Source organism: Lolium perenne, chromosome 3 (assembly GCF_019359855.2).
Source record: "Lolium perenne isolate Kyuss_39 chromosome 3, Kyuss_2.0, whole genome shotgun sequence".
Taxonomy (NCBI): domain Eukaryota; kingdom Viridiplantae; phylum Streptophyta; class Magnoliopsida; order Poales; family Poaceae; genus Lolium; species Lolium perenne.
The window spans coordinates 348,484,249-348,496,658 of record NC_067246.2 but is presented as its reverse complement, the minus strand read 5'-3'; the positions used below and the strand labels follow the sequence as shown (position 1 = coordinate 348,496,658).

General features: G+C 55.0%; 1 protein-coding gene and 1 pseudogene across 1 annotated transcript; both read left to right on the top strand.

Moving 5' to 3' along the window:
• The first annotated feature begins 381 nt into the window (after positions 1–381).
• LOC127346156 (pectin acetylesterase 5) lies at positions 382–4,119 on the top strand. Its single transcript, XM_051372702.2, has 12 exons — positions 382–633; positions 739–821; positions 1,028–1,160; positions 2,225–2,304; positions 2,381–2,470; positions 2,618–2,742; positions 2,812–2,872; positions 3,110–3,163; positions 3,258–3,335; positions 3,424–3,528; positions 3,635–3,781; positions 3,882–4,119. Exons 1-12 carry the CDS (start codon positions 420–422, stop codon positions 3,990–3,992), a joined length of 1,281 nt encoding a protein of 426 aa, XP_051228662.1. The 5' UTR covers positions 382–419; the 3' UTR covers positions 3,993–4,119.
• Positions 4,120–4,597: 478 nt separating this feature from the next.
• LOC139838332 (uncharacterized) lies at positions 4,598–11,005 on the top strand (annotated as a pseudogene).
• The last annotated feature ends 1,405 nt before the right edge of the window (positions 11,006–12,410 follow it).

Below are 12,410 nucleotides of genomic sequence, written 5' to 3'. Positions count from 1 at the left end.
TCACTAGAAGGTGGGGGGACAAATATCGTAAAGAGATTGTCGGAAATCAACCGCGCGCGCAGGTGACCGCAAGCTAGGGTCGCCGGCCACCAACATGTCCACGAATTGTACACACGTGCACTAACAGTGCTGGGCTTCACTCGATCACTTGGCTAGCAGCAGGACACGACGTCCACATGCAAGGCGTCACATGGCGGGAAGCAACGTGATGCGACGCAAATGAAACATGTCTAATTTACTGACTGTGTGATGTCGATCGAACGGGCGCGATACGACCCATGCTGGCGTGGCGCCGACGCACCAACAGATCACAGTTGGTGGAAGCATTTGAACTGTGAGAGTCCACCACTACAGTACTGGTCTTGCATTATCACCTTATGTAGCCAGCTCCGCTCGTGGAGACGGCCAAACACACAGCAATGGCGAGGACGACCACCGAACCGCTCCTCCTCCTTCCGCACCAGCAGCAGCGCCAGCCTCCGCGGACCAACCGCGTATGGGGCGCCGCCGTCGCAGTAGTTCTGGTCCTGCTGCTCTCTCTGCTCTTGCTGCGTCCCAGCAGGCCGTTCGGCGCGCCACCGCCGCCGCGCGTCGAGCTCACCCTCCTCGCCGGCGCCATGGAGAAGGGAGCCGGTACGTTATGCATCCGACCTTGCTGCAGCAGATTGTCTTCTCTCTTGCACGAGTCCATCCATCTAGCTCGAGGTAGTTTGACCGGCGACGCCATTTTCGTTTCAGTGTGCTTGGACGGAACCCCGCCGGGCTACCACCTGCAGAGAGGCTCCGGCGACGGATCCAACAGCTGGCTCATCCACCTAGAGGTAGGTGCTATCAACCACTCGCACACATTTCCAAAACATACATAACTTTTTGGAAGATGCGAGTGTCATAACTGAAATTAATCTGTCCTGGGTCCTCGCTTCTCGTGCCATAAGCAGATGCATTTCCATATTATTATTTTACGATCAAAAGCTGTCTTCCTAGTCCCTGCATGAATTGGTATATTTTCACAATTAAAACCACACAGGGAGGAGGCTGGTGCAGCACAGTCAAGGATTGTTCGGACCGCAGAATGACCAAGTTTGGTTCATCCAACTTCATGAGATCATTACGGTTCGCCGGTTCTGGGATCCTCGCCGATGATGAGCAACTGAATCCTGGTAACTACTGATCGGCGCTTTCCTCTCGCATACCACTCCTTATCTATTTGTTCCACAATCATTCATTTTCTCGATAAAAACGCTTCATTAAACTAATAAGATAGTAATATAATTCAAAAGAGATTACAAAAAGCATATGCATAGTCAAGATATACAAAGCCTCAAAAGAAACAAAAAAAAGAAAAAAAGCTGAATTATAAGAATCATATAGACCTCACACAATCCCTATCATAGGTACTGCAGAATTGATCCGTACATTACGCTTCCATTCACGTGCAATAAGCGTTCTCACTGCTCTCTCTCCAAAACCATGTACACGCCTCCATGCATAAGAACATCGCCACCGGGAGCCCCCAAAGGCCTCCCAAACGACCTTTGGAGGTTCAGGCCTAAAATCGCTCCCCGGCGGTTCCCCCTAGACCGTGTCGGCATCTAGGGCGACCCGATAAACCGACCAGCAACCCCGTGCCGGTCCAACGGTTCGGGGTCGAATGAGGGCATCGACAACGCACACCGCGTGGGGCCAGCCTGGCAGCATCACAACCATAGTCAAAGCGCCGCTGGCTCCTTCATCTACCGACGGGACATAAAGTATGGGCGCTGGCTCGTCGCCTGACGCAGGCGAGCCATTCAACCGCTTTGGCCGGCGGTGTCGTGTCAAGGATTTCTACACTGGGGATGTGAGCTCCCCTTTTTAGTTCAGCCAGGGGTGCAACGCGTGATGAGCTCGATCGACGCAGATGAAGAACACAACTACACATAGACACGAGATTTTAATCGGGTTCAGGTTGCCTCGGATGCAACCCTGGAAAGGCGGTTAATAACACTCACCAAGAAATCACATCTACCCATGCAAATATTTATTCAACTCACCAAGACCTATGTTATTTGTAACTATGCTAGAAATTAGGAACTACTCGTATTTGGAGATTTTGGCCCTTTTTGGCTTTTAATTCTTTTTTAGTAAGTACATCTTACTGTTCATTAGGATTAAAGACAACCTTCAGTACCTTCTAGATATTTGTTTGATATGTCCTTCACTATATTGATTGGCACATTGTCAGATTTCTACAACTGGAACAGGGTCTATGTGAGGTATTGTGATGGCGCGTCATTTTCTGGGGACGCCGAATATCAGGCGCAGGTGATTTTTCTTCATCCTGGTCTGACATCGATGTTTTCATTGCTTGAAATGATGATGGTCTGATGTTATGATGTAGGATGGAAGCACACTTCACTTCAGAGGATTGCGCATCTATGAAGCGGTTATTGACGAACTCATGGAAAAAGGACTGATCAATGCTACACAGGTCACAGTTAATTTGAGTACATACCTTTTTATAAGAGACATTAGTACATAAATATCATTCTTGCAATTTCAGCAACGACCATTAGTTATTTAGGTCAAGACAGGACCATGTGAAAATTAATCAATCTCATTTTCCTACACATCTCAGGCCCTCCTTACAGGTTGTTCTGCTGGTGGTCTAGCCGCGATACTCCATTGCGATGACTTTAGTGCAAGATTCCCTCAGGAGGTTTCAGTTAAATGCCTTATTGATGCTGGTCTTTTCCTTGACGAGTAAGACTCTTGAAAATAAATATGATCCACTAAAATTGCACATGAACTAAAGTACCTTCTCTTTGTCAGAAAGGATATATCTGGAGAAAGGTCTTTTTGGTCTATGTATGATGGAGTTGTTCAGCTCCAGGTAAGCTATCGTAGAAGCTTGAAACCTCGAAATACATCGATTATTTTCTAATCAAACCTTATGGTTATCCGATAATCATTTTTCTACTTTCCTAAAACATGATTACTAGAATAAGCTTTGTAGAACTCATTTTAATGTTGTTACTCTTGTATCGGTAGCCAATATTTGTCCATGTAATTGATGTCACTTTGTACCAAAAGTCATTGAGTTTTTCTTGTTGTTCCAAATTTATTTTAGAATGTTAGAGAAGTGTTGCCCAAGGAGTGTCTTGTCGACAAGAAGCCAACCGAGGTAGTTTCTCGTACAGTTCGACTTTCTTCCCGCACTTATGCCTCCGATAAGGTTATCTCAGTAAGTTCAGTAGCTGACATAATGTTGTTCCTAGTGTTTCTTTCCGGTTGAGGTTATTAAAACCATACAAACACCCATGTTTATAATCAACTCTGGATATGATTCATGGCAGGTAACTTTAAATATATTTTTTCTTGTTCTTATATCCACTTCTATGTTTTAAGTTTCTCACTATTTCTACCTGTGGTTCTTCACCGCAGATACAAAACATTCTTGTACCAAACTCATCTGCTCCTGATAATTCATGGTTGAGTTGCAAAGACAACATCCGAAACTGCAATTCCACGCAGATTGAATTCATTAATTGATGGTTGGCGGCTCAGCTTATCAATATGTATTTTGTCCTCTTCATTTAGTATGTGTGCCTTTTATGTGCTCTGCAAAACTAAATACTTTTTTTCTCCTTCCATAGGATTTAGGAACACAATGGTTACTAACTTGAAGGTCCTCAAAGAAAAGGAGGATTGGGGCATGTTCATCGATTCATGCTTCACTCACTGCCAAACACTCTCTAGCATGTCTTGGAATTCACCAACCTCACCGAGGCTTGGAAATAAGGTATGGAGTAAAGAATCCACTACCATATGGTATGTGTTATCGCTACTGCAAAATGTTGTTGTTTAGATATGTAAATTTTGATTGCCATTATGTGGAGCAGACTATTGCAGACGCCGTTGGAGGTTGGTACTCTGGAAGGAGACGAGGAGTGAAAGACATTGATTGCCCGTGTCCAGGCAACCCAACATGCAATAGCTTGTTGCCTACATGATTTTTTAGTACATTTGATTGCCTCAAGATTTACTACTTAAAGATTCAATAAAATAAGGAGAAGCTCGGAATCATCATATTGTATTGTTTATAAAAGTAAAAATAATGATCATCTGTAGTGGAATTAATTATGGTCAGATAAATGGCGATGTGTCAAGTGAATAGATAAAGTTATTTAATTTATGATTCAAGGACCACATCAGTACAGGAAATTCCCCAAAAATGATGATGTTATGGTCGGTTTGACCTATACACGCAGGAAGCCCACTAGTGGCTAGTTATGGGCTTAGCCCAAGTAAATTAGGGGCTTAGCCCAAGTAAATTAGGGTTTAGAGGAGGCCGTCCTCCTATATAAACACTTGTATCCCTTCGAGATTAATCAGACAATAATTCAGTATCATTATTGTCTCGTCTCCTGAAGGGAGACGGGAGAACCCTAGCCCGCCGCACCAACCCTAGCCGCCGCCTCCTTCCTCCGCGACGGCGCCCAGCCGCCGGCGCCGAGCTCTCCAACCTCTCCGCCCTCACTTCCACCCTTACAACCTCCGCCCTAGACCCGGTAGAACCCTAGTCTCTACCACTTTGGTATCAGATTGCTTAGGTCTCATGGGCTCCAACGGCCCCCCCATCGACCCCATCACCGCCACGTCCGCCGCCGCCACCAACACCACCACCGCCACCGCCGCCGCCATGACCGGCGCCCACGCGCTGCAGGGAGCCGCCGCCGGCGGCAACGGAGACCAGGCCGCCGCCGCCCCACGGGCCTCGACCTCCTGCCCGCTACTTTGGCGGACCTCGCCGACGATCTCCGCGCCATCCGTTTCGAGCTCGCGGAGATCAAGGCCGGCCAGCACCCACCGGCCCCACCGGCCGTCGTTCCGCCGCCGGCCCCACCGGCCGCCTCCGCCGCCAGCAACGGGCGCCCCGTGTGGTGGCCGCCATCGCCTTCGCCAATTCCCACATGGATCGATGCGTCGCCCGTCTACACTCAGACTGCGGCACGGACAACGGTTCAGCAGCCCGCCCACACCTTCGCCGCGAGCACGTCCTTCAACCCGGGCCGCCAAGAGGGCGCCCCCGAGGTCCCGCCTCTGACACAGCAGCCGCCCCGCTTCACCAAGCTGGAGTTCGCCACCTACGACGGCGCCACCGATCCCCTGAACTGGCTGAACCAGTGTGAGCAGTTCTTTCGGGGCAGCGGACGCTCAGCACCGACCACACGTGGATCGCCTCCTATCACCTACGGGGCACCGCGCAGACTTGGTACTACGCCCTCGAGCAGGACGAGGGCGGGATGCCGTCCTGGGAGCGCTTCCGCGACCTGTGCCTCCAGCGGTTTGGGCCGACCCTACGCGGAAGCCGCCTCGCCGAGCTGGGACGCCTCGCCTTCACCACCACGGTCCAGGACTTCGCCGACCGTTTTCAGGCGCTCGCGTGCCATGCCCCGGGCGTCTCGGCGCGGCAGCGCGCCGATCTCTTCGTCGGCGGCCTCCCCGACTACATCCGCGTCGACGTCGAGATGCGCGAGCCTGCGGACCTGCAGACGGCCATGTACTACGCACGGGCCTACGAGCAGCGGGCCATCGCCATGCAGCAGGTCTACGCGCAACGTGGCAGCGCTCGTCCCGCGCTCCGACCCGCCCCGACGCCCACCGCCCGCCGCGCCCCGCGCCGGCCGCCGCGCCCGCGGGCCCTCCTGCGCCAACTCGCCCCTTCAAGCGGCTGACGGCTGCGGAGCAGCTCGAGCGGCGCCGCCAAGGGCTGTGCTTCAACTGCGACGAGAAGTACGTGCCGGGCCACACGTGCGCCCGCCTCTTCTACCTGGAGACCGTCGACGACGCCGACGTGGAGGCCCTCACCGCCGAGCTCGCGGCCGCCACCGTCACTGAGGCCGGTGTCACGACCTACGCGCCGGTCGACGCGTCCGCCTTCGTCGTCTCTCTTCATGCTATGGCGGGCATCAAGACGGCAAAGACGATGCTGCTCCCGGTGACGATCAATGGGGAGCGTCTCACTGCGCTGGTGGACACGGGCTCGACGCACAACTTCCTATCCAACACCGCCATGCGCCGCCTCGCTCTCCAGCCGGCGGGATCGGAGAAGTACAGCGTCACCGTCGCCAACGGGGACCGTCTTACGTGCCAGGGCGTGGCGCGACAGGTTCCCGTGCTCGTAGGCGACGAGCCATTCTCCATCGACTGCGTCGGCATCGACTTGGGCTGCTACGACTTCATCCTCGGCCTCGACTTCCTGAGCACCTTAGGCCCCATCCTTTGGGACCTCGACGTGCTGTCCCTAATCTTCTGGCGCGAGGGTGGCCGCCGTGTTCACTGGACGGGCTTGGGCAGCACTGGCGCATCCCCGCAGCTCCACCTGATGGCCGCCGCGCTTGACGAGGCACACCCGCTCCTGGCCGACTTACTGCAGCAACACGGCGACCTCTTCGACGAGCCGCAGGGCCTCCCTCCCTCGCGGCCCTGTGACCACCGCATACACCTGCTGCCGAACACGGCGCCCGTCGCTGTGCGGCCGTACCGGTACCCCCAGCTGCAGAAGGACGAGCTCGAGCGCCAGGTGGCGGTCATGCTAGCACAGGGCATCATCCGGATTTCGACGTCGCCGTTCTGCGCCCCCGTGCTCCTTGTGCGCAAGGCCGACGGCACGTGGCGCTTCTGCATCGACTTTCGCGCCCTCAACACCGTCACGTCCAAGGACAAGTTCCCCATCCCCGTCGTGGATGAGCTCATGGACGAGCTGCATGGCGCGCGCTTCTTCACCAAGCTCGACTTGCGCTCGGGCTATCATCAGGTGCGCATGCACCCGGACGACATCGCCAAGACGGCGTTCCACACTCACCACGGCCACTACGAGTTTTTGGTGATGCCGTTCGGCCTCTCCAACGCGCCGGCGACCTTCCAGGCCCTGTTGAACGACGTGCTCAGCCCCTACTTACGACGCTTTGTGCTTGTTTTCTTTGATGACATTTTGATCTACAGCGCATCCTGGGCGGAGCACCTGCAGCACGTGGCCATCATCTTCAACGAGCTTCGAGCGCATCGTCTTCATCTCAAGCGCTCGAAGTGCTCGTTTGGCACGACCTCCATCGCGTACTTGGGCCACGTCATCTCCGCCGACGGGGTCGCGATGGACGCGGACAAGGTCGCCGCAGTCGCCGCCTGGCCGACGCCCCAGTCGCCGCGCGCTCTTCGCGGATTTTTGGGCCTCGCGGGATACTACCGGCGGTACATCCAGGACTTCGGCCTCATCGCCGCGCCTCTCACGCGCCTGCTTCGCCGCGACGCCTTCTCCTGGGACGAGGAGGCGGCCACGGCCTTCGCCGCCCTGCAGCGGGCACTCACGACGGGCCCCGTTCTTCAGATGCCGGACTTCGACGAGCCGTTCGTGGTGGACTGCGACGCCTCCGGCATCGGCTTCGGCGCCGTCCTTCACCAGGGCGAGGGGCCACTCGCTTTCTTCAGCCGCCCCTTCGCCGCGCGCCACCACAAGCTCGCCGCATATGAGCGCGAGCTGATCGGGCTGGTCCAGGCAGTGCGCCACTGGCGGGCGTATCTTTGGGGCCGGACGTTCCGTGTGCGCACGGACCATTACAGCCTGAAGTTCTTGCTGGATCAGCGCCTCTCCATAGTGCCGCAGCATTAGTGGATCAGCAAGCTCTTCGGCTTCGACTTCACCGTCGAGTACCGCCCCGGCCGCCTCAACACAGTCGCCGACGCCCTGTCCCGCCGCGACATCGACGACGCCGCGGACGCGCCCACGGTCGGTGCGGCCCTCTGCATCCACTCCGGGCCATCTTTCGCCTTCATCGACGAGGTTCGCCGCGCTACTGCCGAGGCCGCGGATGCGCAGCAGCTGCGCCAGCGCCTGGTCGACGGCGAGCTGGCCGCGCCATGGCGCTTGGACGAGGGACTACTCCTCCATGGGCGCCGCATCTTCGTGCCAGATCATGGCGACCTGCGCCACCAGGCCTTGTCCTTGGCGCATTCTGCAGGTCACGAGGGCGTCCAAAAGACCCTGCACCGTCTCCGCGCTGATTTTTACATTCCAGGATGGCGTCCTGGTGCGAGACTGGGTGCGAGCGTGTGTCACATGCCAGCGGAACAAGACGGAGACGCTCCGTCCGGCGGGCTTACTGCAACCGCTGGACGTGCCGTCCCAGGTATGGGCGGACATCTCCATGGACTTCATCGAGGGGCTGCCGAAGGTTGGCGGCAAGTCCGTCATCCTCACGGTGGTCGACCGTTTCTCCAAGTACGCACACTTCATCGCCCTCGGCCATCCCTATACGACGGCGTCCGTGGCACGCGCCTTCTTCGACGGCATCGTTCGCCTCCACGGGTTTCCGTCCTCCATCGTCAGTGATCGTGATCCGGTGTTCACGGGTCACGTCTGGAGGGACCTCTTTGGGTTGGCGGGCGTGAAGCTCCGCATGAGCACGGCGTTTCATCCTCAGACGGACGGCCAGTCCGAGGTCGTCAACAAGATCATCGCCATGTACCTGCGCTGCATCACCGGGGATCGTCCACGAGCTTGGGTGGACTGGCTAGCGTGGGCCGAGTACTGCTACAACACGTCCTACCACTCCGCGCTGCACACTACTCCCTTTGAGGTGGTCTACGGGAGGCCACCACCGGCGATGCTTCCCTATGCGTCTGGCACGGCCCGTACTGAGACGGCGGATGACCTGCTGCGTACCCGCGACGAGATACTGGCTGAGGCGCGCCGCCGACTTCTTCGAGCTCGGCAGGTGGCGAGGAGGTACTATGATGCACATCATCGCGAGGCGGAGTTTGCGGTGGACGGCGGGTCCGCTCCGCCTTCTTCACCGGACGACCCAGTCCTTGGACCCGCGCTCCCGGCGCAAGTTGGGCCCTCGTTACGCCGGTCCTTTCCGTGTGCTGGAGCGCATCGGCAAGCTCGCCTACCGCCTTGAGTTGCCTGCGGGCTCGCGCCTCCACGACGTCTTCAACGTCGGTCTCCTGAAGGCCTACCGGGGCGACCCTCCTTCTGCACCACCAGCTCTTCCACCTACTTCGGATGGGCGTCTCGAGCCTGCCCCGGCGAGTGTAGCTCGCGTGTTGAAGGCCCAGCAGCGCCGTGGTGTTTGGCACGTCTTGGTGCATTGGACAGGCCTGCCAGAGGACGAGGCGACTTGGGAGAAGCTTGAAGATCTCCGCCAGCAGTTTCCAGAAGTTCAACTCGAGGACGAGCTGTTTGAGAAGGCGGGGAGAGATGTTATGGTCGGTTTGACCTATACACGTAGGAAGCCCACTAGTGGCTAGTTATGGGCTTAGCCCAAGTAAATTAGGGGCTTAGCCCAAGTAAATTAGGGTTTAGAGGAGGCCGTCCTCCTATATAAACACTTGTATCCCTTCGAGATTAATCAGACAATAATTCAGTATCATTACCTGTCTCGTCTCCTGAAGGGAGGGGGGAGAACCCTAGCCCGCCGCACCAACCCTAGCCGCCGCCTCCTTCCTCCGCGACGGCGCCCAGCCGCCGGCGCCGAGCTCTCCAACCTCTCCGCCCTCACTTCCACCCTTACAACCTCCGCCCTAGACCCGGTAGAACCCTAGTCTCTACCAGATGAGTTGTTTACTAACCCATCAGATGTTACTTAAAATTCCTAACCACGTAAACTGTGAATGGAAAAGGATAAAATGACAAAATTCATTGTGCACATCGATAATCACATTTTTTGTCGCTTTACTTTTTTCTCATGATTGTTAAGAGATATTTGATATATGATGTGTGGAGTGATGCTTGAACCTAAAATTATTCATGTTTTCACATGTTGTAAGGAAGAATGGAAAATTCGGGGGGGGGGGGGGAGGTAACGTTCATTTCATTCCCAACCATGCACATCATTGTCTATCTTTTTTTTGACCTGGACTACGGCGGGCTTGCGCCAGCCTGAATGATTATATTAAACCACTCCGGAAAGGAGCGAAACCGGGGAGTGTTACGACAGTTTTAGACGGCGGAGGGGAGGAGAACGGGAATAAGTTTAGGGGGATCATAGCTATTACACCAAAAATTAAGAGCGTCATAGGAGGAGGGGGTGTTACAACGATAGGCCCAAAGCCTAACATCCTCAATGCAGCGGCGGGACACGAGGGAGAGGTCTTCCACAATTCTGTTAAAGGCGAGCGTGTTCCGCCTCTTCCAAATGGTCCAAGCGATGGCGATGTTGATCGTAGCTTCCTCGTAGGAGTGGTCTTGAGCCAACCAAATGTCTGTAAAGCGGGCGACCCCGCGGGAGCCGAAGTTGATGTGGAAGAAATGCCAAACTTCCTGAGCGCGGGGGCATAGAAGCAGGAGGTGATCAATGTCTTCGTCTTCAGGGCAGGAGAGGCAGGTGGCGGAGGTGGAGAGGTGATGTCGGAACCGTCGCTCATTGGTTGGGAGGCGCCAACGTCTAGCAAGCCAGCAGAAAACCTTGCACTTTGGGGGGGGGGGGCAGCGCTCCTCCAGATCCCCACGACGCTCGTTAGTCTGCAGATGCCTGAAAGAATTGACATAGAAACTTTTGTTTGAAAGCTTTTTGTTATTGAGACGGTTATCGCGAAAGTTCGGGTTATCACGGAGCTCCAAGGAGCTAAGCTCGGAGGTAAGCACACGAAGCTCGATCACAGCAGCGGTCGAAAGGCGTGGCCCAAGGTTCAAGGGGAGGCCAGAGCGAAGGATGGAAGCGACATTGGCATGGGGACGGATGGAATGGGAGAAGAGGCAGGGGAAGCGGATATTAAAGGGGGTGGATCCAAGCCAAAGGTCAAGCCAGAAGGCAGTGGAGTCGCCGTTTCCAACAACGACCTTGGAGACGGAGCGGAAGGTTTCAAGCCCGGCCAAAATATCCTTCCAAACAGGAGTATCGAGATAGTGGTGATCGCCAAGATCCCTGGATGTCCCCCAACCGTACATCCGGCGGAACCAGCAGGCCCAAGGGGCGGTGGAATCAGAGTGGAGCTTGGTAAGGAATTTCGCGAGAAGCGCTGAGTTTTGGGCTGAAATAGAAAGAATGCCGAGGCCCCCAAAAGATTTTGGAGCACAGACGTCGGGCCAGGCAACTTTGCACTGCCCACCATTGCAAGTTTCGTTGCCGGTCCACAGAAAACGCCTGACATCGCTTGTAAATAGCCTCAATGACGCCTACCGGAACGAGGCCGGTGCACATAGCGTGGAAGATCATGGAGGTGAGAACGGAGTTAACAAGAATCAGGCGCCCGCCGATGGGGAGGGAGCGACCTCTCCATCCTGAGAGGCGTTTGTCACTCTTGGAGATGATAGGGGCAAAATCGGTGAAGCGAAGTTTATGAGTGGAGAGGGGAAGGCCAAGATAGGTCTGGGAGAAAGAGGAGATGACACACCCAAAGGAGGTAGCCATAGCAAGAGAGATAGTCGGGTCAGTCTTGATGGGGACGAACATGCTTTTATGGAAGTTTATGGTGAGTCTAGTGGCCGCGAAGAAGGCATCAAGGACCATTTTCAGGTTGACGACATGCTAATGGCCCTGATGATGATGAGGGTATCGTCCGCATACTGGGGGATGGGACAGGGGAGATCATCGACTAAAGGGTGAAGGAGGAGCCCCTCCCTGGAAACTTGGAGGAGCATTTGCTTGAGGACATCAACAATAATGTCGAAGAGGAAGGGGGGGAGGGGGTGATACGTCCAAAACGTATCTACTTTCCCGAACACTTTTGCTATTGTTTTGCCTCTAATTTGTGTATTTTGGATACAACTAACACGGACTAACGCTGTTTTCAGCAGAATTGCTCTGGTGTCTCGTTTTTGTGCAGAAATCCAACTTTCAGGAAAATCCCCGGAATTTATGTCGAAGGTCTTATTTTTCCAGAAGAATTACGGAGCAAGAAGGGCAAGCCAGGTGGAGGCCCGAGGCCCCCACACACCAGGCCGGCGCGGCCCAGGAGGGGGTCGCGCCGCCCTACTGTGTGGCCGCCTCGGCTGGCCTCTGACGCCCCTCTCTGGACTACTTAAGGGTTTCGATCTAAAAACGCGAGACAAGAAGTCGAAGTCGCCAGAAACAATCCAGTACGCCACCACCGTCGCGAAACTCCATCTCGGGACCAGAAACTCCGTTCTGGCACTCCGCCGGGACGGGGAATTGGAGGAGATCATCGCCATCACCACCACCGACGCCTCTCCATCGACCAGCCATGTTTCCCCCATCCATGTGTGAGTAATTCCCCCGCTGTAGGCTGAAAGGGATGGTAGGGATTGGATGAGATTGGTCATGTAATAGCATAAGATTGTTAGGGCATAGTGCCTAGTATCCGTAATTCGTACTTTTATGATATTGTTGCAACTTGTTATGCTTAATGCTTGTCACTAGGGCCCGAGTGCCATGATCTCAGATCTGAACATGTTATTGTTTCATGAT